General features: G+C 37.2%; 1 protein-coding gene across 1 annotated transcript in view; it reads left to right on the top strand.

Annotated features, from left to right (window-relative positions):
• LOC120774787 overlaps positions 1-24479 on the top strand; it is a 65516-nt gene that overhangs the window by 34604 nt on the left and 6433 nt on the right. Inside the window, exon 4 of the mRNA XM_040104569.1 lies at positions 4895-5011. Within this exon, the coding sequence (XP_039960503.1) occupies positions 4895-5011 (117 nt within the window). The remainder of the gene's footprint in view (positions 1-4894; positions 5012-24479) is intronic.

Genomic DNA, 24479 nt, shown 5'->3' with positions numbered 1-24479 from the left:
TAGTAAATGTGACAGTCCTTATTTCGTTTGCCATGCTCGTCATCAAAAGAGGGGTCTCTTATCCGAGGCTGGTTATAGCTCTTCACTGGGGGTGTTTTTTTACGTGGCGGGTCCCAAACCCAGCGCACAACCCTTGTAGGGAATGTTTCGCCTTCTCACTTTAGCTCGCCTTCGAACGGATGTTCTTAGGCTACCCAGAGGATACTTGGTCAAAGACCGGAAGTAGTGAGCTGCTTGAGCCATGGGTAAAAGAATCGTTTCTGGCCACTCCCAAGTGAATGGCGATCAGAGAACTTTCCCTACTTGCGTGAACTTCTACACATGACTCCATCCTCAACTATTATTATATTAAAACTTATTATCACTATTTTTTGCTTATAGCAGTATGCACAAGAAAGTACAAAAAAATAAAAAAATTATTAGAAAATACAGTGGCATGTCCAAACTTAGAACGCTCATATCAAAACTAAGCAATAGAGAATAGTTATTTTATTATCTAAAGAACTTTTGCACACGCTTAGATAGATAAACAAAAAATCTTTGAGACACCTGTCTCTACTGCTTTAGTATACTAACAGTAGGTGACCATTTAACCTATTGAGTCATAGTTTCCACAGGATAGAAAGTGAAATGCAAAAACTACAAAACTTTTTGAGAACTTGGCAAGCAAGTGATGCATAAAGTTCTACCCAAGACTCCTACGACATTTCGCCGTCAAAACTTTACACTCTCACGGAACGGCAGTGAATATGTATACTTGTATAGATGTATATATATATGTTCACTTGTCTTTCTGAAGTATGTATATAGTGTATGCATACTTCAAGTAGGTATGTATGTATGTATGTACGTAGATGTGTAGTGTGTTTATAACGTTACTCCTCAACGATTTTTACGACATGCTTTCCGCTCAAGTCGACATTTGTCCATATATCACTCTCCCCGCAGCAATAATTCAGGCAGCTGTCGTTAACTTCAAAGCAAAAGCGCACGAAAAAGAAATAATAATTCTCGGAACTTAAGAAATTACTTGGTCTGGTCTGGTCTGGTCTTAAGTTGCGTAACACAAAAGTAAGTGTGCGGGAAAGTAGGTGTTAAGTGGCAATGGAAAAATCCTGTGTGAACTTAGTCGTTCCCTCGCCGTGTGCAAGAAAGTTCATTTTTTCCAGTAAGAACCTACAAGACGTGCGTTAACCCACTTCAGGTGACTTCTGTTGCGGATATTTTGTGTTGGCGGTGGAAATGAGCGCGCCCTAAAATACATATGTACAGTTTATCGCATGCGTAGGAATTCACATTTGCAATTTATCGATTTTATGATTAGAAACTTATTTAACAATATTTAATTTCCTTTTATAACCACACTTGAGCGCGATGTCACCAATGTGGGGTGAGGCACAGTGCGGTCTTTCGTTACATTTCGTTTCGTTTGCTCAGTCAGTGCAGTGCAATTTGTTAAGTGTCCGCTATATCAACTGGTGTTGTGATACGGTTGCGGTCGGCCGGTTAATCTGCTGACTGTTGCACTACTTTGCAAAGATTTGTTGCATAAATACATATATACTGACATGTGCACACACATATTCAGGCGCCTACAAATCCATGTGCAAGTAAACGTCCATACAATATGGATTTTATACTCGTTGCAAGCTTTTGAAAGGTAATCAAATTTATTGTAACCACATGCTTATATATTATATTCAAATATACATAGATGTGTGTGTAAGCATATATTAAACAGTGAACACTGGTTTAAATTACTTAAAACGGCAATTTTCCCTCAGCTCAGCTTTTCTGATCACTAGGATGGATGAACAGAAATATTGTTATATGTTAATATAAAGAGTGATCCATTTCGAGGTTTCCTACTTTTTGGAAAAAAAAACACAGAAACTTCAAATTTCATGTGAAAAGTTTATTATCATTCGAAAGAACATTCTTTGGCATTTATTTTTTGGATTTTGATCTTTTTGAAATGTTGGCCGCGGTTGCGTCTCAGATGGTACATCCGTTGAGTTCAATTTTCGATGACTCGTTCGATAATTTCGACTGCTAACTGGCGAATGACACACGTGACGTTTTGCTCCAAGCCCTGAATCGAAGTGGGATTGTTCGCGTAAACTTTAGACTTTCCGGATCCCTACAGCAAAAAGTCTAACGGTGTGATATCACACGATCTTGGTGCCCGATCGACCGGCTCAAACGTGCAATTGTCTGTGCGTGTTCTCCCAATAACTCTTTTTCTTAATACGATGTGTGGGAAGTGGCGCCGTCTTCTTGAAACCGAATATCGCCGAAAACATCGAGCTTCATTTTCAGGCATCAAATAGCCGGTTATCATGGCGCGATAACCGTCGCCATTGACATTGACGTTCGCACCGATATCATTTTTGAAGAAATATGAAACGTTGATTCCATCGGCCCACAAAACCGTTGTTTTTTTTCGATGAATTGGCAGCTCTTGAATCTGTTCAGGTCGCTCTTTGTCCTCCAAATTGTTTACCCTTAGAACTCTTAATTAGTGAGCGAGATAATTCTTGGTAAGGGCAAGTACTTCAATAAGCCTCTTATGTTCCATTCTGGTTCTGAAGGACTTCGAGACCGCAAAGTGTGACCAAAGCTGGCGCGAGATCCTTAGATTCAGCGACAGAATGGAAGAGGACATGAAAATAAAGGGGCGCGCCATAAATTGTATACCTGAGGCGGCTGAAGAAAATAAGGACGGTGCAATTTGAAGCGTTTTAGTTTCAGCTGCAGTTTTTTAGGCCATTTTTAAAGAAAATTATGAAAAAGAAAAATTTATACCAAAGCTCAAACTAAATGCTGGCTCTCTGAGCATTGGCATTTCTCATATTTTCACTTCCTACCAGTACCGCACTTATTCGGGGTAGTCTGTACTCTATATACATACATATAACGTGTACTATAGAGAATACTATATATGTATGTATGCATATACATCAAATGCAACGTTTCTGCTACAACAACTACATTTTTACATATTGCATGTATGTAAAAGTATACGGTATATTTACTTAAGTGCTTAACAAAGTGTACTTGGCTGTGGGGAAAAAGCCTCAGTCACGGAAAAGCTTATATGCAACAGTTATTGCACAAGTATATGTAGTATATAGCATGTATGTATGTATGTATATGAGAAAATGTGCTCGAACAGATGTAAACATAACCTATTTGGTATGCACAATGCAAAAGTGGTTGAGTACATAATCGCAAATGCTGTGAAGAAAATGAATTGAATTAAATGTCTGTTAGTGATGGATTAGTTTTACATCAAATTCTGTTACGACTCACTGTTGAGTAATTATTCAACTATGCTAATGACATATATGATATATGTTAGGTATCTTTGGAATTTTATTACATAGTTGTAAGTAAGTAAATGAATCGTGGAATCTGTTCATGTCATTTTTAGAGCGCTAGCAGATTGTACGAGAGATATATTTAAGAAAAAACATTTATGAAGAGGCCCCAGCTAAACTAGCTTAGATAGAGATTTGCACCTCATCATTAATGTTGAGCATACTCCCAGAAGAACTCATGTTTTAATATGCATAGTTCAAGTCAATGTGCCTACCGTTCATCAACCGCTTCAGAATGAATGTAATTGAGCGAGTTTAGAACATAGAAAACCATACTAAAATTATAGTTTAGACGTAATAGTGCATCAAATGTCGGTCAAATTTAAATTGCTTTCATCCGACCATATCTTGCAAAGAACCTGATGCATACATCTCGTCAGTTCTTCGCCGCTGTATTAAAATCGGCCGGTAATCCATCGGCCCATCCGCTTTGTTGTAAATCACCACTTTGGGTCCCTCAAGTGTATACTTCGGTCTTGAAACATTCCGTTAGTCGCCGCATCTTTCGTAGAATTTTCGAGCACTACCTCCGTCAACCAGCTTCTCAAATTTCTCATACTCACGTATTTCGGCATCTTTCTTATTTTGTCTGCATATGTGTTCTGCTTGCTTCCCTCTTCAACTCTTGGTATCTTTCCCACTCCGCTCGTATTATGCGAGGTAGGCTGTCTGCTTTCACTCCACTGCGACATGACAATCCTCATCGTACAAGGTGTTCTTCCGACTTTTACCAAAATGCCGTCCCACAGTTCCTTTATAACGAGTTGCTGATGAGTGCTCTCAGAGAGCAAGAGTGCAAGTCCGTTTCGATGTCGGTTGTGATAGTAGCTTCTCGATGTCGTACCTTTTCTGTGTTTGTTGACGAGCGTGCTTTACTGTCCAGAGCGGGGTGCTACATCTTCGCTACAACAAGCTAGTGCTCGGCGTTACGTCCTTGAAGCGTACGCACGGCAAGGACACTGGAGACGTGTCTTTCTTCTATCACAACATGATTGATCTGGTTGGTGGCGCCACATGGGTTGGTTACCGCATCTTACACAAGGGTTACTCACGTTTCCGGGGTGCGTGGCAAAGACGCAAGAACAGGAATTGGGTGTAGTCCTACAACTGTAACTGCTTAAAAAAAAGTTTGGATTCAGAGCGGTTCTAAATGCAGGACATTCAATGCAAAACAAATCCTTAAAAAATACTTTAAAGCCATTATGTACTAAATAATGTTGGAAGTGCCCTTCACAGAAATAGAATCTACTCGAAACTGATATGAATTATGGTTACAGTTAAATATATAAAAATTATGTATATTTTTTTTAAGTTAATTAGTTAAAAATATCCTCACATAGTATGCCCTCAATTTGACCGTCGATGCATTTTTTTTATAGATTAATTTTGTATATGAAAAATTACAAAAAATTGCTCTAAAGAAAATTATATATCTGTACAACAATTTGATTTCTCCCACTTTCTTCTTTTCTTTCTCTCTGTACTTCTTCCTTTACTCAATCTTTTTATTACAGTTTATGAGAAATTTTAATCGAAATTATGCATTTGCCACGGAACCAATATCCGATCCCAAACAATTACATTCGATAATTCCGCTCGGCGATGACACCGGTGTGGATGAGTTGCTGTTGGTAAGAGATTTTTCGCTGCCTAATTACTTAGTATACTCGTCTATGTACGATTGAATGTCCTGTTTGTCAATATGTTTGTGATTTAGCGGAATGTTTATCTTTTGCTCGGAATATACAAAGACATACACTATATATATATACAAATATATGTATATAACCATATATTCCTATACACTCTCACATACCATAAATACCTTAGGTATTTATGTGCAAACATATTTTTTCTTATATATATGCATACATATCTACAAATATTTATTGCCTTGGCTTTTTATGTGATTTTCGTCAGTTCAAAAGGGTCATTTTAAACTTTTTCAGCTCTCTTTTTCTCTTCAAAATGCGAATGGCCTCCATATGTCACACTTCACATACATATTTACATTCTCATATATATAAATATGTATATCTTTTTTATGTTGTTGCTCGTCTTTATGTATTTTATACTATATATATATACATATGTACTATTATCTTAGAGATATTTTATGCGCGTCTAGCACGCAATCATTTCTCCTTGTGCCTAATTTCATAAGGAATCACCGAATTCCTTTTGCTTCTAGAGTTTTGCTTGAAATTTAATTAAAAGCGAATGCCGCAAACACTCACACATAACCACTTAAATTTAATTATATACATACATAATACATACTTTCATTAATGTTATGTATAAATATTTATCATATTTTTTGTTTGCACTTTTATTAATGAAGTATTTACTTACGCATTATTGGATAGTAACATAGTCCGGTTACATACATATAAACATTAGGGCAACCCAAAACAAACTCTCATTATGGGTGTAAAAGAACATACTGCTGTGCCCAAAAAATAAGGTGACATTGTATTTATTTTGAAAATTCCTTATTTATTTTTCCAAATCAATTTAATCCCATTCAAAGTAATCTCCTCCCGATGCAATGCACTTATGCCAACGGATTTTCCAATCTTCGAAACACTGGTTGTAGTCACTTTCCGGGATGGCCTTCAGTTCCGTCTTCGCTGCGGCTTGAATATCCTCTATCGTATAAAAACGGTGTCCCCGGAGCGGTCTTTTGAGCTTGGTGAACAGCCAGAAGTCGCACGGCGCCGGATCAGGTGAATGATCTCGAATTAAGAGGGCAGTATGGGATGGTGCATTATCGTGGTGTAAAAACCAAGAATTGACTTTCCACAATTCCGGCCTGTTTAGGCGGATAGCGTTATACAGAGAAAAATATTATTCCTTGAAGGAAACTTGTTTTGCTTAATTTCAAAAGGTATCGAAGGTCAACGAAACAAAATTTGGGCCTTTCTTTTCGTCGGTAACAACCTCTTTTGGGCGTTCACTGCGTCCACCACGTTCACTGTCTTCGCTACTCATTTCACCACGTATAAACTTTAGCAATCCTTGATGATTGATTTTCCTGCGGCAGTATCCGGAAATGATTTTTTATTCGACTTGCACACCAGTCTCTTAATTCGCTGAACTATGTCAATGTCGTCGTATAACCCGTACAGCACATCGTTCCATTGAATGCGATATTCGCCGTTGCCGAGGCGCAAAGAACCATAAATCTTCCGCAGAACCTTTCTCTCGAAAACTTGTTACGCCAACTCTTGAGATGCTGTCATCGTCCGTGCCTTTGCACTACATATCAGGACGGGGGATGATGAGTGACTTGTAGAATTTGGTCTTTGTTCGTCAAAAGAGGGTTTTACTTCTCAATTGCCTACTCAGTTCGAAGAAGCATTTGTTGTCAAAAGATATTCTGCGTTGGATATCGAGACTGACGTTGTTGTTGGTATTAATGTTGGTCCCAATATAGATGAAATTATCTACGATTCCGAAGTTATGACTGTCAACAGTGACGTGGGATCCAAGTCCCAAATGCGACGACTTTTTGTTTGACGACAGGAAATGTTACGTCTTGCCCTCGTCTTCAACCTATAGAAAACATAAATGACGGTGCGGTTGTTGAAGCCAATGACATCGATGTCATCGGCGTACGCCAGCAGTTGAACATTCTTGTAGAAGATTGTACCTTCTCTATTCAACTCTGCAGTGCGAATTATTTCCTCCAGGCGTAGATTGATGAAGTCGCACGATAGGAGTCGCCTGGTCTGAAACATCGTTTGATATCGAACGGCTCGGAGATTTCCCGATCCTGACGGAGCTTTTGGTATAGCTCAACGTTAGTTTACACATCCGTATTAGTTTTGCGGGGATACCAATCCTTTTCGTGATGTCAAAAGCAGCTTTGAAATCGACGAAGAGATGGTGTGTGTCGATTCTCTTTTCACAGGTCTTTTCCAAGTTTTGACGCATGAAGATCTGGTTAGTTGTTGATTTTCCAGGCTTAAAGCCACACTTATAATGTCCAATGAGTTTGTTGACGTTAGGCTTTATTCTTTCACACAATACGCTCGATAGAACCTCATATGCGATGTTGAGGAGGCTTATCCCACGTTAGATGGCGCAGATTGTGAAATTTCCCTTATTTTGTGGATTGGTGAGACCACATTGAAATTGTATAAAAGTATCGTTTTTAAGCTAGATTTGTTAAACAAAAAGTTTCCGCCCAATGTTCCGGCTCAATATTTAAAAGTCCGGTGATAACTCCAGCAGCTCAAAAGTTTCAGTGAAGTTTCCGATTTTCCTTTTAAATTAAGCTAAACATTTTTCAATACAGGGATATTTTTTCTTTGGATTAGGCTCATCAACCCATGATTTTTTTGTTGTGGTTTACCCTAATATAGAATTATATTGTAATATTCTTATTTATCTACGCAAGCACTAAGTCATTACATAGCCATTAAGCCCCACACTACGCAGACTTCGGTTATTATGAGCTCAGCCGTCTGGCGCTAGTTTAAGTGAATATCCTTGTACATAAATATATACTTTGCATAATTATGCGCAAATATATGTATCCTGACAATGGTTCATACGCATAGATTAGTGCTTGAAGTTTGCATGCATATATAGGGTTTGTCCGGAAAATAATAGGACTGTGGTCATTTGAAAAATTTAACCAATCGTTACAATTCAATAAAAACTTTCAAAATATGCTCCTTCTGCTTCTATGCAGCGCTGCCAGCAAAGTTTCCAAGCATTGAAGGCGTCACGGAGGGCATTCTCCGGAATAGCCTTGAGAGCCGAGGTGCATGCTGTTTAGATTCCCTTTTATCGGTCTTTTCAAGCAAGGAAACAAAAAAGTTCGAAAGGTGACATTTGGGCTGTAGGGCGGCTGCGGAAGCTTTGGGATGTCGGCCTTGGTTAGGCAGCTGTTCACAAGAAAGACGGTGTGAGCCGGGGTGTTGTCGTGGTGTTGTCGTGGTGCAACTTCCAATCGGCTGCGATGTCTTGTTGGACCCGATTGACCATTCGTTTGAGTCTCTTGAGGACTTCCATGTTAAACTTGGCGTTGACGATTTCTCCAAAAGGAACAAATTCATGGTGGTCGTTACCTTTGATGTCAGAAAAGACAATTAGCATCGTTTTCACTTTGGAATTGCTCATTCTTCCGGTCTTCATCAGTGACCTCTTCCCGGCCCTCCAAAAAGGTCTGGTGCCAGCGAAACACACCACTTCTTGCTAAAGCAACATCTGGGTAAGCCTGCTTGACCATATTAAACGTCTTTGTCGCAGATTTACCAAGTTTCACACAGAATTTATTCGCGTACGTATGCTCTGGCGAACGCTGCATGTTTGGCTTGCATCACTCATAGAAACACGTCGCGTGAAAATGTTTATCCTGACTCTCCAGGTGCTCGGAGACAACTGGCCAGCCGCTTATTCGTTAGCTAGGAACGCCTTCTACCGGATCCAGTCCAGCGATGGTGCTCAGCGATGGCATTTACGATGCTTTCCTATGAATCCGAGCAACACTATTACATTTTCAAACCAGAAATTATTCCACCTTCTTCTTATTCGCTGCTTCCACAAGTAGTTTTGTAACAAATTTTGGCGGCACAAAAGTAATTTCTTTGCGAGTTGATGCCGATACGCCTTCCCTGATTTCTTTCTAGTGTTTATCCTCCTCTGTTATGACTGGCATACTTTGAAAATTGAAGAGTCTTAATCCCTTGTACGGCATATTCTGTGCATGTAAATTTAATTTTTTCCACTAGACGCTGAATTGCTGATCTGACAGGGCGATTTTGACGACCATAAATTGAGGCCACTGACTCCGAATTTCGATAGTAAATTGTAATATTTTCGGCTCGTTGTTGAATCGCATATCTTTCCATGATGAAATGGTAAAGCTTACTGAGGAGAAATGTCAGAAAAGCGGGGAAAATATGGCGTCGTTTGCTGTCCCTATCCGCTTTTATAGCGTACCTATTGAAAACCCCGTTATACCTACTATATATCGCTTTCTGACAACCAAAGACTTAGTAAGTCAGTTAACTTGTCAGTTACGCATTCGGAAGTTTGTCATTGCCTGAATAACCGCCTTTGTAAATTTTCAAATTTTCTGTCGGGATTTGGAAACCGATAGCTTTTGTGTAAAGCTTTTTGATCTAAGAATTTACTGAAATGATACAACATTGATTTCAGAGACACTTATATTTATAAATGATCAGGATGTCTGTCTGTTCTTCCGTCCGTCCATCCGAACAAGCTGTAACTTGAGTAAGAATTCAGATATCATAATGAAACTTTGTAAACATATTCCATGGCAAAAAAGGACGCGTTAATCATAAACATATAAAATGCCATAACTAAGCATTAAATTAAGATATGCCATAAAACTGGATTGGAAAAAGAAGTAAAAAGTCTATAGGTGCAGACTATAAATGTTGAAAAAATGGGCCAGCCCCCTAATAGCTTTAAAGGTCATACTATCTCCTAAACCATTAAAGCTACAATAATCAAATTCGGACTGGACAAATCCTCTAAAAGCGCCTATCGATATCGATATCGATGAAATCGGCCTAGCAAGGTTGTTTTGTCCTTTTCATTGGGATGTTTTTTTACGTGGAGGGTTCCAAACCCAGCGCACAACCCTGGAGAGGGATGTTTCGTCTTCTCACTTTAGCTCGCCTTCAAACGGATGTTTTTTTGGCTACACAGAGTATACTTAGTCTAACACCGGAAGTCGGGAGCTGTTTGAGCCGCATGTAAAAGAATCGTTTCTGGCCACTCCCAAGTGAATGGTGCTCAGAGAACTGTCCTCACATGCGTGAACCCCTACACATGACTCCATTCTCCATCCATGTAATTTCCTTTAAAATAAAAGTCAAGTTTAGAATACTTTTAATATATTTTCTTCCTAATTCAGAATTTAAGATTTATTAAATTTTTCTCCGACGATTACTAGTATTCTTAGCTCTAAGTTGAGTAAATACTGGCGTCTGAGTATTTGAACGGAAATACAAAACTTTCACGGCGGATACGAGAATTGAGCGCTACACAACAAAATAAAAGAGAATAGCGGGGCAATTGAATGTATTTTCAAGTAGCGGCCGGAAATTGCAAATATATTTACACAATTTCGAATAAAATTACACACACATACAAGAAAAGTTAGAGTTTCGCGGCAATTGAAGACCGAATAATTGAGCGAATGCGTAAACGAGTGCTTATCTGATGGAACCACTCACGAAATGTGTGGATAAATGAGTGATTGACTGGATGAATGAGCGAATGAGCGCTTGAATGAATGAATGTTTTGCTAAATGTGCCAAACGAACAACTGCACAAACTATTTGTGGTTATTAAAACACTGGCTAAAAGTGAAAACAAAGCTAGCGAATTCTTGCAGCTGATTTTCTAGACTTTTCATGGCGAACGTTCGTATTTTGCTTTGCAACGAGCAATTTGCCATACACCCACCTACATACATACAAACGTGGGAAGCTTGGTATTTTTACAGGCGCCAGCTTGCCGATTTCCCAGCAGGATTTTGGTGAAATTACTATTGATTCTATGCGTGCGATGTGGTGGGCGTGTATGGGCTTTAAACCTGTGGCAACCACACAAAGCCAAACATTGGCGAATCGTGCCAACACGTGGCACAATGACTCTGCCACACTATGGCATTTCCGCTTGCTTTCGTTCAATATTTTGCTTGCTACATTACAACAACTGCCAGTGTTAATATTGTTGACAGACACACTGTTGTTGTTGCTTTAGCAATTTGCTTGACACAATAATAAGGCAATATCAGGATGTGCGGCTAGAAATTTAATTACCGTGTACTCGGCAAGTGTGTGTATGTATGCTCGTTTTTCGGACTACATTAGGGATGTTATATTTTTCATTTTTTTAATAAATTTGATAACATTAAACACATATTCTTGAGGTAAAGTTTATACTTTTAAATCTAGTTTTTTTGAATCTTTCTTCAAAAAGTTTTAACGAAATTGTTTAATATACAATCATAAAGGGTGCTCCATTTCGAGGTTTCTTACTTTTTTAAAGGAAAAACCCAGAAATTTCAAATTTAATGGGGGGATGTTTATTATTATTCGAAAGAACATTCTTTGACATTTATTTTTTGAAGATTATCTCTTTCAAATGATAGTCAATCCGTTGAGTTCAATTTTCGATGACTCGTTCGAGCATTTCCACTGGTAACTGGCGAATGATACGCCTGATGTTTTTTTCCAAGGCCTGCATCGAAAGAGGATTATTCACTTTGACTTTAGACTTTATATATCCCCACAGGAAAAAGTTTAACGGTATGATATCACACGATCTTGGTGGCCAATCGACTTGAAATTATTTGCTCATCGAAATGTTCTTTCAACAAATCCAGTAATTGATGCGATGTGTGAGAAGTGGCGCCGTCTTGTTGAAACCAAATGTCACCGATATCACGATCTTCAATTTCAGCCATTAAATAGTCGGTTCTCATGACGCGATAGCTGTCGCCATTGACGGTTACGTTCTCACCGGCATTATTTTTGAAGAAATATGGACCGATGATTCCATCTGCTCACAAACCACACCGAACCGTTGTTTTTTCTAGATGGCATTGCAGCTCTTGACTCTGTTCGGGTTGCTCTTCATCCGAAATGCGGCAATTGTGCTTGTTTATATAGCCATTGAACCAGAAATGGTCCCCATCGCTGAACAAAATTTGACTCGAAAACGTCGGATCTTTTTGGAACTTTTCAAGAGCCCACAGAGCGAAGTGATGGAAGAGAACGGCTTTAGTTCTTGCACAAGCTGTATTTTGTACGCTTTCAATTTAAGATGTTGACGTAAAATGTGCAAAGTCGTTCCGTACGCCAGTCAGTCCGAGTTGGTGCGAACGTCGGCGAAACGATTCGTGTACACTCTCAGCTACGGCTGCTATATTTTCCTCAATGCGTGCTTGAGTGTTGGGTCTTAAGATGGGCAATAGTGTTGCGAATAGTACGCTCAGTAGGCCGACTATGTTGACCATAAGTTGAGCGAAGCGCGCGAAACACATTCTTTACAGAACGCGATTTTTTATAATAATGTTAAACGATTTGTAAACGTTGTTCAGACGCAAGAATTCCCATGATGAAATGCCAAACAATGCTGACCAAAAAACATGACAGCTTGATGCGACTCACTCAAGTAGTCCCACGGAAAAATTTGTTTTGTCCAATACCCAAGAAAAAGTCGTGTTTACCGTAGGGTGTTATTTGAGGTTTTCTATGTGCACAACTTCAATTTTTACAGTTATGTTTGACTCCACAAATGAACCAGTTGTAGAAGCCGTTTTATAAATTTTAACAACCTATTTAACGTAATAATATATAATATTCTTTCAAATAAGAGCACCCCTAATGTGGCACTCGTAGAACAACATTCCAATCCAGGATGTTGAATTTTCGAAAATGATTTTCTTATCTCGCAAGCTTCTGAAAGCAAATGACATTAAAGCATAATAGCAATTCAATAATTTCATTTGTATATAGTTAATATATCCAAATACAGCTAATATTAATATATGTACGTATCTACAGTTATATGTGTACATAAGAAAATACTGTTAGACGTACCATAGATTAAGGATGGTCTTCCGCCGGAACAAAACAGCGAGAAGATATGATAAATGGGAAAAATAATAACGTTAACTTAAGTATATCATAAACGAGGGCAATATGTAGTACCCACAAATTGCATTTCCTGAGATTCTTCTCGAGAATGCAGTTGTTGCGAACTGTGAACTTTTAGTATTAACCAGTTAAATTGGTTAGAACGAGCAATTAGTGACCTTGTGAGAAGTCGAGAATGGTGTCTCATGAACACCCCTCAGATTGGTGCAAATAATCTATATATAATTTGAAAATTTGCTCTTATTCAACACTTTTTTCAAACATATGTTAATCGAGGTCTTCTTTATTATCTATAAAACGAACTAAACTTTGCATTGTATCCTTTTCTTTCCAGTTGCTCTCGTATGGAGCCAAGTTATACATAAATTAGTGTACTGAACCTATAAGTTTCAGAGAGTTCCCACGTTTAACATAACCGAAACCTAACCACATTTATATCTATTATATTATAGCTTAAAGTTGTCAACTAGGCAATAGTCAACAATAATATTAATAGAATATTTTACGTCTTTTCAACAACGAGGAACAAGTCAGTTTTGGTATTGAATTACAATAAAATATATATACAAGGTACGTTCCAAAGTAAACAGGACTTAAAAAAACCGAACAAATGGTTTTTTTTCGCAAAATCAATTAATTTTATTCAAAATAGTGTCCTTCTGCTTCAATACAGCTTTTTGCATGGTCCAAAAGCATGTCGAACGAGTGTTTTAGCTCGTTGGCCGGTATGGCCGCCAGTATGCCGGTGCAAGCCTTTTGAATGGCCTCTATGTCTGCATAACGCTTTCCTTTCATGGGCAAATGCATTTTTCCGAAAAGGAAGAAGTCGCACGGTGCCATATCAGGTGAATACGGGGAGTGGTTAATGGTTAAAATGTGATTTTTGGTCAAATAATCGTCCTTCGAATGTTGGATTCTGAGCAATTCTTGGTCGTCAATCAATTTGTGCGGAACAAACCGTGCACACACCTTTCGTAAGCCCAAATGTTCGTTCAAAATGCAATAAATCGATGTTTTGGAGATGTTCAATTTCATTTCCATGAATCTCAATGATGACTTCGGCTGGTTTTTAATGAATACACGTACAGTTTCGAATTTCCGATGATCACGGATTTTGATTGGCCCACATGTTAATCGTCATTTATGTACTCACGACCCCTTTGAAAACGTTGAAACCACTCGTGCACTCTGCTACGGGATAGGCAATCATCGCCATAAACTTGTTTCATCAATTGAAACGTTTCGGTAAAAGTTTTACCAATTTTAAAACAAAAAAAATAATGTTGGCCTTTATTCGAAGCTCATTTTCGCACCGATAACACAAACATACTGACACTTAAAACGCAATAACTTCACTTCTAATCGATGAAATTCTCGCTGGACAATCGATAAAGATAGCAGGTTCTAACGCACCAGTCGACATATAGGTGGCGCCACCAGGGGGCGCTAGATTCAAAAAGTCCTGTTTACTTTACCCACCTTGTACTATATATATTTGGAACGAATTTTGCAAGAACATGATCAAATTTGACCCGGACTGACAAAACTACATATATTTCCACGTATTTTAATACAAATCTTTATTGTCGGCTTCAAAATAAGTTTCTCTCCAGCTCAAGCATAACAAAGCTTTATACATTTTCCACACACTTGTGATAAGCCTTTTATAAAAGATTCAAGTCTTTGACATGCTTCTTCATACCCAAAACATTAACGAAAATGTGTTGAGTCGATCCACGTGAGATATTAAAATCCACTGATAACTCTCAAATGTTAAAACCCCACGATTCTCAAGCACTTTTTTTAACTTATTGTCATTTACAAAGCAGATAGATGACTCGACTCCGTTCGAAAGTTCTTTTTCTTGGTAAAAATCGCTCGACAAATTTTGCGGACGGGTGGACATCAGCGGAAGCATTAGCGAAAATTTTTGTATATAACCCGATATATTTAATCCTATATTCACGAATTGTCTTTCGAATGACCAGTTTTATAACAAAATTTAATTTTAAAATATTTTTTCCATTTACAATTCTTTCTTAGAAATCGTTAAAAAAATTATTACAGATGAGCTTTATTTGGGATTTTCTTTAAGCCATCACTTCTCACTGAGTTATACAAATAAAAACATAAAATCAAATTGAAATTATAAAATTAAATATCTCAGGCGAGTAATTAACTCCGCTCAGTCGCATGCACACACACGCACGCACACAAATTAGGCAGCATAACGCAATTAACTCTGCACGTGAGAGCAGCATATTTCAACGTTTCCTTTCGCAACTCTCCGACCTGGCAATGCGCATACATACACGTGCATACATGCATACATTCATAGTCGTACAGACATACATATGTACATCATAGAGGTGCATACGTGTCGTATACATAACCTAAATGGGTGAGCACAACAGCAAAATCCCGTTATGTGCTGCGCAAGGGCAGAAAAAAAAACACACACAAATATCACCAATAACAACAAAAAAAGAAAAACAGTCGGCGAAAGAAAAATAAAAAATAGCACACAGGTGGGAATAATCGTGTCACGGCGCAAGCGAGTGTGTATCCATAAAAAAGCTTAACCTGGATAAAGAGAAAAAGTTCAAAGTACGGCAACAACACGTAGTAAAAGTGTAATAATGACATGCTCAGCCCTTAGTTATACCTCAATTTAGCTGTTGAGAAGTAAAGATAGCGGAAGCCTTGATTAGCACAGCATTTAAAGGTCATGACACGTCACCGTTGACAGATGTCTACTAAAAATTTAATATATTGAGATTTATGGACATGAAAATGCCTCCCTAATGTATCATTCTCTCAAGGCTATGCAGCGCACAGTGGGTGGTAAATAATGATAGCGGTTTCAAGTGTGTCAGAGTTGTGAGGAACCATTTTACGTCATATTCAGTTACGCAATAAGTTATCACTTGAGGCTTCAAGATATTTTTATACACTCACAACATGTTTAGTCTGCCCTATCCACAAGAAGGGAGTTCCCACAGTCTGCGTGTCGCTATGAAACTCATAGTGTTATGCAAAATGATGTTGGCCTTGTGGTGAATGAGGCAAAGACATAGTACCTGGAGGTCACATAGAAAGATTCCTCGTGTCTTGGCAACTACGTCACTGTTGGCAGCTATTCATTTCAAAAAGTTAAGGAACCAGCATAAATTCCAACAATAATCTAAGTGTGGAGATCAAGCTCAACTCTTACTAACAGGTACTACTTTGGGATCGATATCCAATTGAGAAGCAGATCTCTCTCTCGACGAACTGAAGTTAAACTCTGTAAGTCTCTCATTATGATAACGACGGGAGATGAGAAAGCACTTGGAGCACTGTCAACTTTTCTTCGCAAGATCTTTGCAGCTGTCTGCGTGAGCGATCAATATCGAATAAAATAGAAGCACGAACTGTATGAGCTCTACGGCAACATGAATATAGTTAAGCGCATAAAAATTTAACAAATGCGCTAGTTAGGTCATGTCATTCGCATGGATGATGATGCTCCAGCGAAATGCTCGTTTCACTCGCGACCCATGGATGAACAACAGAAGAAAGGGCGCCCCACCCAATGTCTGCACTTGGCAGTAAGTTTTGTGTTCTCGGCCGAGGCAGACCCACGGTTTTAGTGCTAAAAAAGAAACAGAAAAACAGTGTTTAATAGGTTTTTTCAGCTAACGATTGTTTGTAACATTTAAAACTAATCGAGATATATTTATGAAAATGTTCACCATAACGAGATGAATAAAATTCCGGATGTCTGTGGGTCTGTCCGTGCAAATGTGGGAAAAAATCGGGATATCTTAATAAAACTTGGGGTTTTCAATAGAGGCGCTACAAAAGTAGACCGATAGGGACAGCAAACGATGCCATAATTTTTCCCGCTCTTTTGACATTTCTCTACAGTAAAGTGTGGAATTTCTTTGTGGAAATATATACGATCCAACAACGAGTCGAAATTATTAAAATTTATTACCGAAATTGGGAGTCAGTGACCTCAACTTTAAGAGCGCTTGAAAACCGTCGAAAATTGCATTCAACGTCTGGATTTTTGCAAGCGTGCCCGTGGTGGCCATGCAAAAGAAATCGTGTTCCATACATAATGGCATCGAATGTACTTTCACATGAATTTCATTGATATCTCAAACCGTGTTTGTTTTATTAAAAAAAAAAAGCTTTTGTAGAAAAAGAAAGTGTGATGTTTTTCATAAGAAAGCTTTTTCTATGTACAATATCATACCCTCCACGTATTATTTACCTCATTTTTATCATAAAGTCCATCATCCTTCTGGAATCAACCAGATATTATATATTTGCATTTATATTAGCATTGAAAAGCACAATTCAACCTACCGTGCATTTATATCCATAGTTTTTTTCTTGGGTAATGAGATGTTAGTGAATATATGTATATATATTTATATTTATGTATGTGCAATTATGCTTTGGTGGTCTCCCTGACAGCTCGTTGTGTGAAATTCCGCACGATGCGGCCGAGTTGCTGTGAGTGGAGCAATGTCATAGCAAAAAGTTCTTCGCCATTTAGTCATTCATGCAGTCAACAAGATGGACTCACACACACATAGGCACAAGTAAATGCGCATTTATCCACACATAAATGAATGGTGTGCAAGATTTTATATGCAACCAATCTACTTAGATGTATGTATGTATGTATGCGTACAGGTACGGCATTTATTCTCTTGTCTGGCTGTCAGTCTGTTGGCGTATGTCTTGTTTATTTGATTACTTGTTTGATTCGTGAACGTCACAGCATTAATGTGCTACACACGTCTATATTATATAGCAGTATGTTTGTTGGCATGTATATTAGGTTGGTTCTTAAATGTGGTGGGTTATTTTAAGGTGGTTTTTCTAATTTCAACTCCTACTTTGTAATGCAGTTGTTGAAGATATCATGCATAAACTTAGCCTCGGCGTCGCTCACAGAGGTCAAACTGCAGGTTTCTTTAAAAATTCTTAGTTTTGGATCACAACCGACTCTTTGAATTCGAAGATACATATATATAGGACTGAGTGAATTTAAAAAAATTTATTGAACCAAACGTTACAATTCTTTAAAAACTTTCAAAATAGGCTCCTACTGTGTCGATGCAATGCTGACAGCGCGATTTCCAAGCATTGAAGGCGTCACGGAGGGCATTCTCCGGAATAGCCTTGAGAGCCGAGGTACATGCTGCCTGGATCCCCTCTGTCGTCTCAAAACGCTTGCCTTTGATCGGCCATTTCTGGCAAAGAAACAATAAAAGGCCGGGAGCCACATCTGGGCTGTAGGGCGGCTGCGGAAGCGTTGGGATGCCGGCCTTGGTTAGGTAGCTGTTCACAAAAAAGGCGGTGTGAGCCGGGGCGTTGTCGTGGTGCAACTTCCAATCGGCTGCGATGTCTTGTCGGACCCGATTGACCTTTCGTTTGTGTCTCTTGAGGATTTCCACGTAAAAATTTAACATCTGGCCAATTAAGCGGATACTTAGTCGACGGCTTGAGTTCAAAACTTTGCGCACACGAGTCACATTGTCGTTGTATGTCGAAGTCGCAGGTCTCCCAGCACGGTCTTCATCAGCGACTTCTTCCCGACCCACCAAGTGGGCCTGGTGCCACCGAAACACACCAATTCTTGCTAAAGCAACATCTGGGTAAGCCTGCATGATCATATCAAACGTCTATGTCGCAGATTTACCGAGTTACACACAGAATTTATTCACGTACATCTGCTTCAACGAACGCTGCATTTTCGGATTGTACCACTCAGAGAAACACGTCATGCGAAAATGCTTGTCCGGATTCTCCAGGTGCTGGGAAACAACTGACCAGCCGCTCGTTCGTTAGCTAGGAGCGCTCTCTGCCGAATCCAGTCGGCGCACTCACGGTGCGAAGTACAGTCGCGGCGGATGAAAATCAGTCCCATTAATTTCCGGCCAAACCCTGCATTGTAAGTTAGTATATGGCTTCGCGGGGGAGCAAAGGGCCACAATGAGACTCGCCCATTTATTTCAATCTTGTGTTACTGCCTTGATTTCACTTCCACTTTTTTTACCTTCAGATATTTCAATGTTTCACTCGATAGCGTTCTGCGTGATTATGTCTGGTTCTCGTCGGAGAAAATATCCGAGCCAGCGCCATTTTCTCTTAATAACTTCGAATACAGTCTAAAGTATCAGAGATAGACTTTTTTCACTAGAGCAAAGTTTTTCGCCTGCAGTTCAAAGTACACCAAGGAGATTCATAAAGGTAAAAACACTTTTTTTTACCAAAAATCGGGTCCAGTGAGTTCTGAAACTGTAAAAATAATTTTTGGTCCCGACTGGAAGTAATTAGGGTGTGTCTCTTTGTACGACAAATAAAATCACTTTTTGCGCATTTTTTTTTTTATTTTCCAACGAGAGAATTTACCTTTTACCGCCTGCAATTCAGATCGGAATTTATATGTGATATCTTTATCCCCGAAGTTATCGTTGGGCGACTTGAGATTCCAAAATCAGAAATTTGATTTTTTAGGGCCACCTTAGTGTAGATATATTTTTACATTAACAACAATATTTTGATGTTTGACTAGCATCCATTCTACCAATGTACATATGTATGTAAGTATATATGTGTGTATGTATGTATGTATGTATGTCGTGTTCGGTATACGATTTCTTGATATCGCATGTCGACATTTGAATATCCTCTTCAATTTATGCGCTTTCTATAAAATTCTTGAGATATTCGAAGGATACCAAAGCAAATGGCTTTGAGTGGTGAAGGTAAAGCAAAAGTGAAAATAAAAATTGAACAACAAAAAAAACAAGAAACTAAAGATATGCATAGTTGTGCGAAATCAAAAAGCAAGCAAAATACTGGAGGAGCTGCGGCAACAGCGGCAAATAGCAGCGGTAAACGAGAAAAGGAAAGGCGGCCAAAGATAACAAGTCGTAAAAATAAAACAACGAATGCTCTACCTACCTATTGACTACATTCCGTTGTGTATTGTCTTATTGAAATTGCATGGGAGAGTATGTGTATATCTCTCACATGTATATATATACCAACTATATATAGATATATGTATATTTATATTAAAAAAAAACAACATAAAACCAAACAAAACAAAAGAAAATGCCCAAAACACTGAAATCTATGAAGCAGCTATGTGTGAGCGTTTGTATGTATAAACGTGTACATAAATGTATACATATAATGTGAGTAAGCCACAGCCACATACAGGGTGGTTAAAATCAAATTGAAAATATCATTAAATTCCGGCAAGTCGTTTGGCTGCTGACTTCGGGGGAGAGGGCGGACGTTTAACGACGCGTTCCCTGGGACATGCGTACTGAAACGGTAAATTTACGGCGCTACGAAGCGACAGCAACAAAATGTGATGAGCGCCGCCAACACAGCCAGCCACACACACAGCTAGTCAGCGAAGCAGCAGACACAGCTCGCTTGCATAGGTAGCCAGGCAGGCGAACAAGTTAGCAGCCAGTTAAGCCAAAAGCGGACAGGTTCAGGCGTCGTGGAGCTGCTCCAACGTTGTCAGTGATAGCAGAGCAGCGCGTATGTCGAAGAGTTTTGTGCTTTTGCAGTGCGGATAGCGACGCGTTTCATGTGTATACGCGCCTTTTGCGCTTTTTTTCCATTCGTCATACTGTACGTTGGTCAGCCGCTGCGTATGAGTAATTAATAAAAATTCAAACTTTTCAAATAAGCGCCTCGTACATTTTTTCAAAGTGTTTCCAACTCGCATTTTTCTTTTTTTTCGCGTGCAAACATTCGCTTGAATAAGTTGTGTATCTCTGCGGGTGAATGTGTGTGTGTGTGCTGGCGTGCTGTTTTTATGGTTTTCGCTGAAATTCTGCAAAACGTTTTGTGTATCGGCGCGCGGGAAATAAACAAGTGGAATGTCCAGCGTCTGAGTGTGTGATACAAAGAAGTGTGCCAACAGCAGCCAACTGTTTGTAATTTTCGTTTAATAGTGTTGTTGTTGTTTTTTTTGGCAATTTTTGCTCCATAATGCAGCATGGAGCGGAAAACAAAACGCTTAAGCGATGTGCTGAGTGTGTGAAATGCTCGCTGAAATGAAAAATAAACAAAATTAAAAAATATATTAAATATAGCAACAAAAAATTAATTAAAACAAAGAAAAAGGAACATCGTTAAATAAGTCAAATAATAGAAAAAATAGTTGAAAAAAGGCTTGGATTGCAAAAAAATTAAATTTTAATATCAGAAACAATAAAAAATGTAGAAAAATTCAACAAAAAGTAGATAAAAAAGTTCGATTGGAAAAAATTATTAATTTAAAAAAGTTAAAAAATATAACAAAAAAAGTTTTATACAACAAAATAATAATAACTTAGACAAGCAAAAAAGCAAAAACAAAATTGGTATAATAAAATCTTGTATTGAAAATTTTTTTAATTAAATAAAAATAATTTTAAAAAATAAAAAAAATATTTAACTGTAATATAACACCAACAAAAATTAATTGAAACAAGTGAAAAGGTACAAAAAGTAGACAAAAAAGTGGATGATGAGAAAAAACAAATTTTAAATTAAAAATTCAAAAATATTACAACAAAAAATAATTAAAGCAAAGAACGAAGAAATAAAAGAAAAGGTTTGGTAAAGGTTTGAATTGAAAAAAAAATAAAATAAAAAATCAAAAAAATATAAAACGTAACAAAAAAAGTTTTAAATGTAACAAAAAAATTAATTAAAACAAATAAAAAAATACAAAAATCATTAAATAAATTAAAGAATAAAAGAGCTAGTTGAAAAACGGCTTGAAAAAAATAAACTAAAAATTAGTTATTATATTGGAAAAAAATGATTAAAACAAAGAAAAAAAAGAAGAAATAAAAAATAATAGATAAAGGCTTAAATTGAAAAAAAATAGTAAAATAAAAATTAAAAAATTTCAAAACGTGGCAAAAAAGTTTTAAATATAACAACAAAAATAATAACTACATCAAAAAAAGCAACAAAAAATTTGATGTGAAAAGCTTCAACTGAAAAATTTTTATATAAAATAAAAACAATAAAAGAAAAAATAAAAAAAATTTAACTATTATATAACACCAACGTAAAGATTAATTGAAACAAGCCAAAAGGTATGAAAAAATTAACAAAAAGTAGATTATGAATTGAAAAAACGATAATATTAAAAACTAAAAAAATATTACAAAAAAAAATAATTAAAACAACAAAGAAAAAAAAATAACTGATAAAGACTTGAATTGAAAAAAATAATATAATAAAAAATTATGAAATATAACAAAAAAAGTTTTAAGTATTATATAACAAGAAAAAATAACTACATCAAACAAAGAAGAAACAAAAAATTAAATAATAAAGATTTGAACCAAAAAAAATATAAAATAAAAATATATAACAATTTAACTATAACACCAACAAAAATTAATTTTAACAAACAAGAAAGATGCAAAAAAAAAAAACAATTTTTTGAAAAAACAGAATGCCACAACATCTAAGTATAAATAAACAAATCAATCGTGGCACAGTTGAATAATTTGTTGTTGATTAATTGCTTTTGACGTTTGGTGTGCAATTTCAATGTGCAAAATGCGGACCGGAAAAAGTGTGCATAAACACATGGACTTTCTATCGTGAAATTTAAATAATTTAATATAAATACTTTTAATTTATTTTAGCAGTTTTCAGACGTAACATTTTTTTTTCAAAATACTCTTTTGACATTTTAACACTTTTTAAATTATTTTATCTCCGTACTTTGATTTTTTCTTTGATGTATACAAACAAATTTGCTGTGCTAAATATGAAATTAGTAATGGTCAGCAGCAAGATTCATTATGATTAACCAAAAAAAAAAATCAGGGTGAAAAATTACTTCATTGTGCAAAAGCATTTCTGATTGTTAGGTTATGTGGCAAGAAATTAAATATTTTGATGATTTCAATTTAGTGATTACAATACCTGTATCAGCGTTATATTTTAAGTGGAAAATACTTTCTTTTCTAGAACTTCCATGCAAAATTTGAAGCAAGAGAGAGATAGTTGTTTTCAAATCTGCACTAATAATGGGTCCTTATAAAGGATTTTTTGTGTGAATTTTTCGGAGAACGTGAATTTACGTAATAATCTTGAACAATTTCTAAGTATTGTACCAAAGTGAAATGTGCTATGATGAAATGATAAACCTTACTGAACATACTCACAAAATTTGACATAAATCCGTAAACAAAAATAGTCAAAGTAGGTAGACGCTGAATGTGTCTTCTAGTGGCCCCGATAGGGCTCCGCTATCGTACAAAGGTTTCCAAAGAATGAGTCACCCCATTAATTTCCCTGCCTTGCTTACCAAGATAGAATATGAAATTTGATATTAACATTTTATGGAATAAATAACAAATTACTCGCCAGCTGTTCAACATCTAGCCACATCTTCAGAGGTTATTCTCGATATTTCATGTCTTTTCTTGATCTCTGTCACAGTGTGCGTATGATTATTTTATTTCTGGCCTGTCTAATTTGATTGTTTGCTTGATTGCATGTTTTTGTGAAACCAAAATCAATCGGATCACTATCTGAAGTACTATTGAGTCATAGCATTAGATCAGAGAACACATCTGTATGCTACTGGTATTTGAAGATATACCTCCTGGTGTCGTTTTTTCGGTCAATGCCGAATAAGCAGTAGTTCACGTGCTCATTCTACATATATTCTTTCAACTTATAGACCAAGACTTTTCTTCCATTGCAACAGCTTTCCAAAAGTATTTTTGTAAGTCCCTTGCACGAACACTTTCTCGTTTAAACAATTTAAACCAGATATATCTTCCTACGTTGAAAATTTTCTTATTTTTAACCTCCAAAAATATACATTGTGACATAAAAGTAATAAAACGTATTTTTCCAGTCCTCGAAACGCAGATTTAAAGATGGCTTTTAGCACCTTCAGCGAATTTTGCTTTATCTCTTCTGAGAATTGGTTCCAAGGTGCGTCGAATTTAGTTTGGGGAATAAGAAAAAATCACACGAAGCCACACCTGGCGAATACGGTGGTTGATCGATCGGTTACGCTTTTGGCTTTAAATTCAGTCCCAATCGTGGATCGATGCGGTGGTGCATTATCATCGTGTAAAATCCATAAACTGTTCTTTCACAATTCCACCCGTTTTTGATGGATATTCTCACGCAAACACCTCAAAACGGCTAAATAGAAGTACTATTGATCGTCTGTCTCTCCGGAACAAATTCATGGAGCACCTAACCACGAATATCGAGAAAAAAATTTTATACTCTGAACAGGGTATATGTATTAAGTTTGTCACGAAGTTTGTAACACCCAGAAGGAAGCGTCGGAGACCCTATAAAGTATATAAGTATATAAATGATCAGTATGTTGAGCTGAGTCGATTTAACCATATCCGTCTGTCTGTCTGTCTGTCTGTCCGCCTGT

This window comes from Bactrocera tryoni, chromosome 4 (genome assembly GCF_016617805.1).
Source record: "Bactrocera tryoni isolate S06 chromosome 4, CSIRO_BtryS06_freeze2, whole genome shotgun sequence".
NCBI classification, from domain to species: domain Eukaryota; kingdom Metazoa; phylum Arthropoda; class Insecta; order Diptera; family Tephritidae; genus Bactrocera; species Bactrocera tryoni.
Note: the sequence above shows the minus strand (reverse complement) of the source record. Positions and strands in the feature narration are given on the sequence as shown.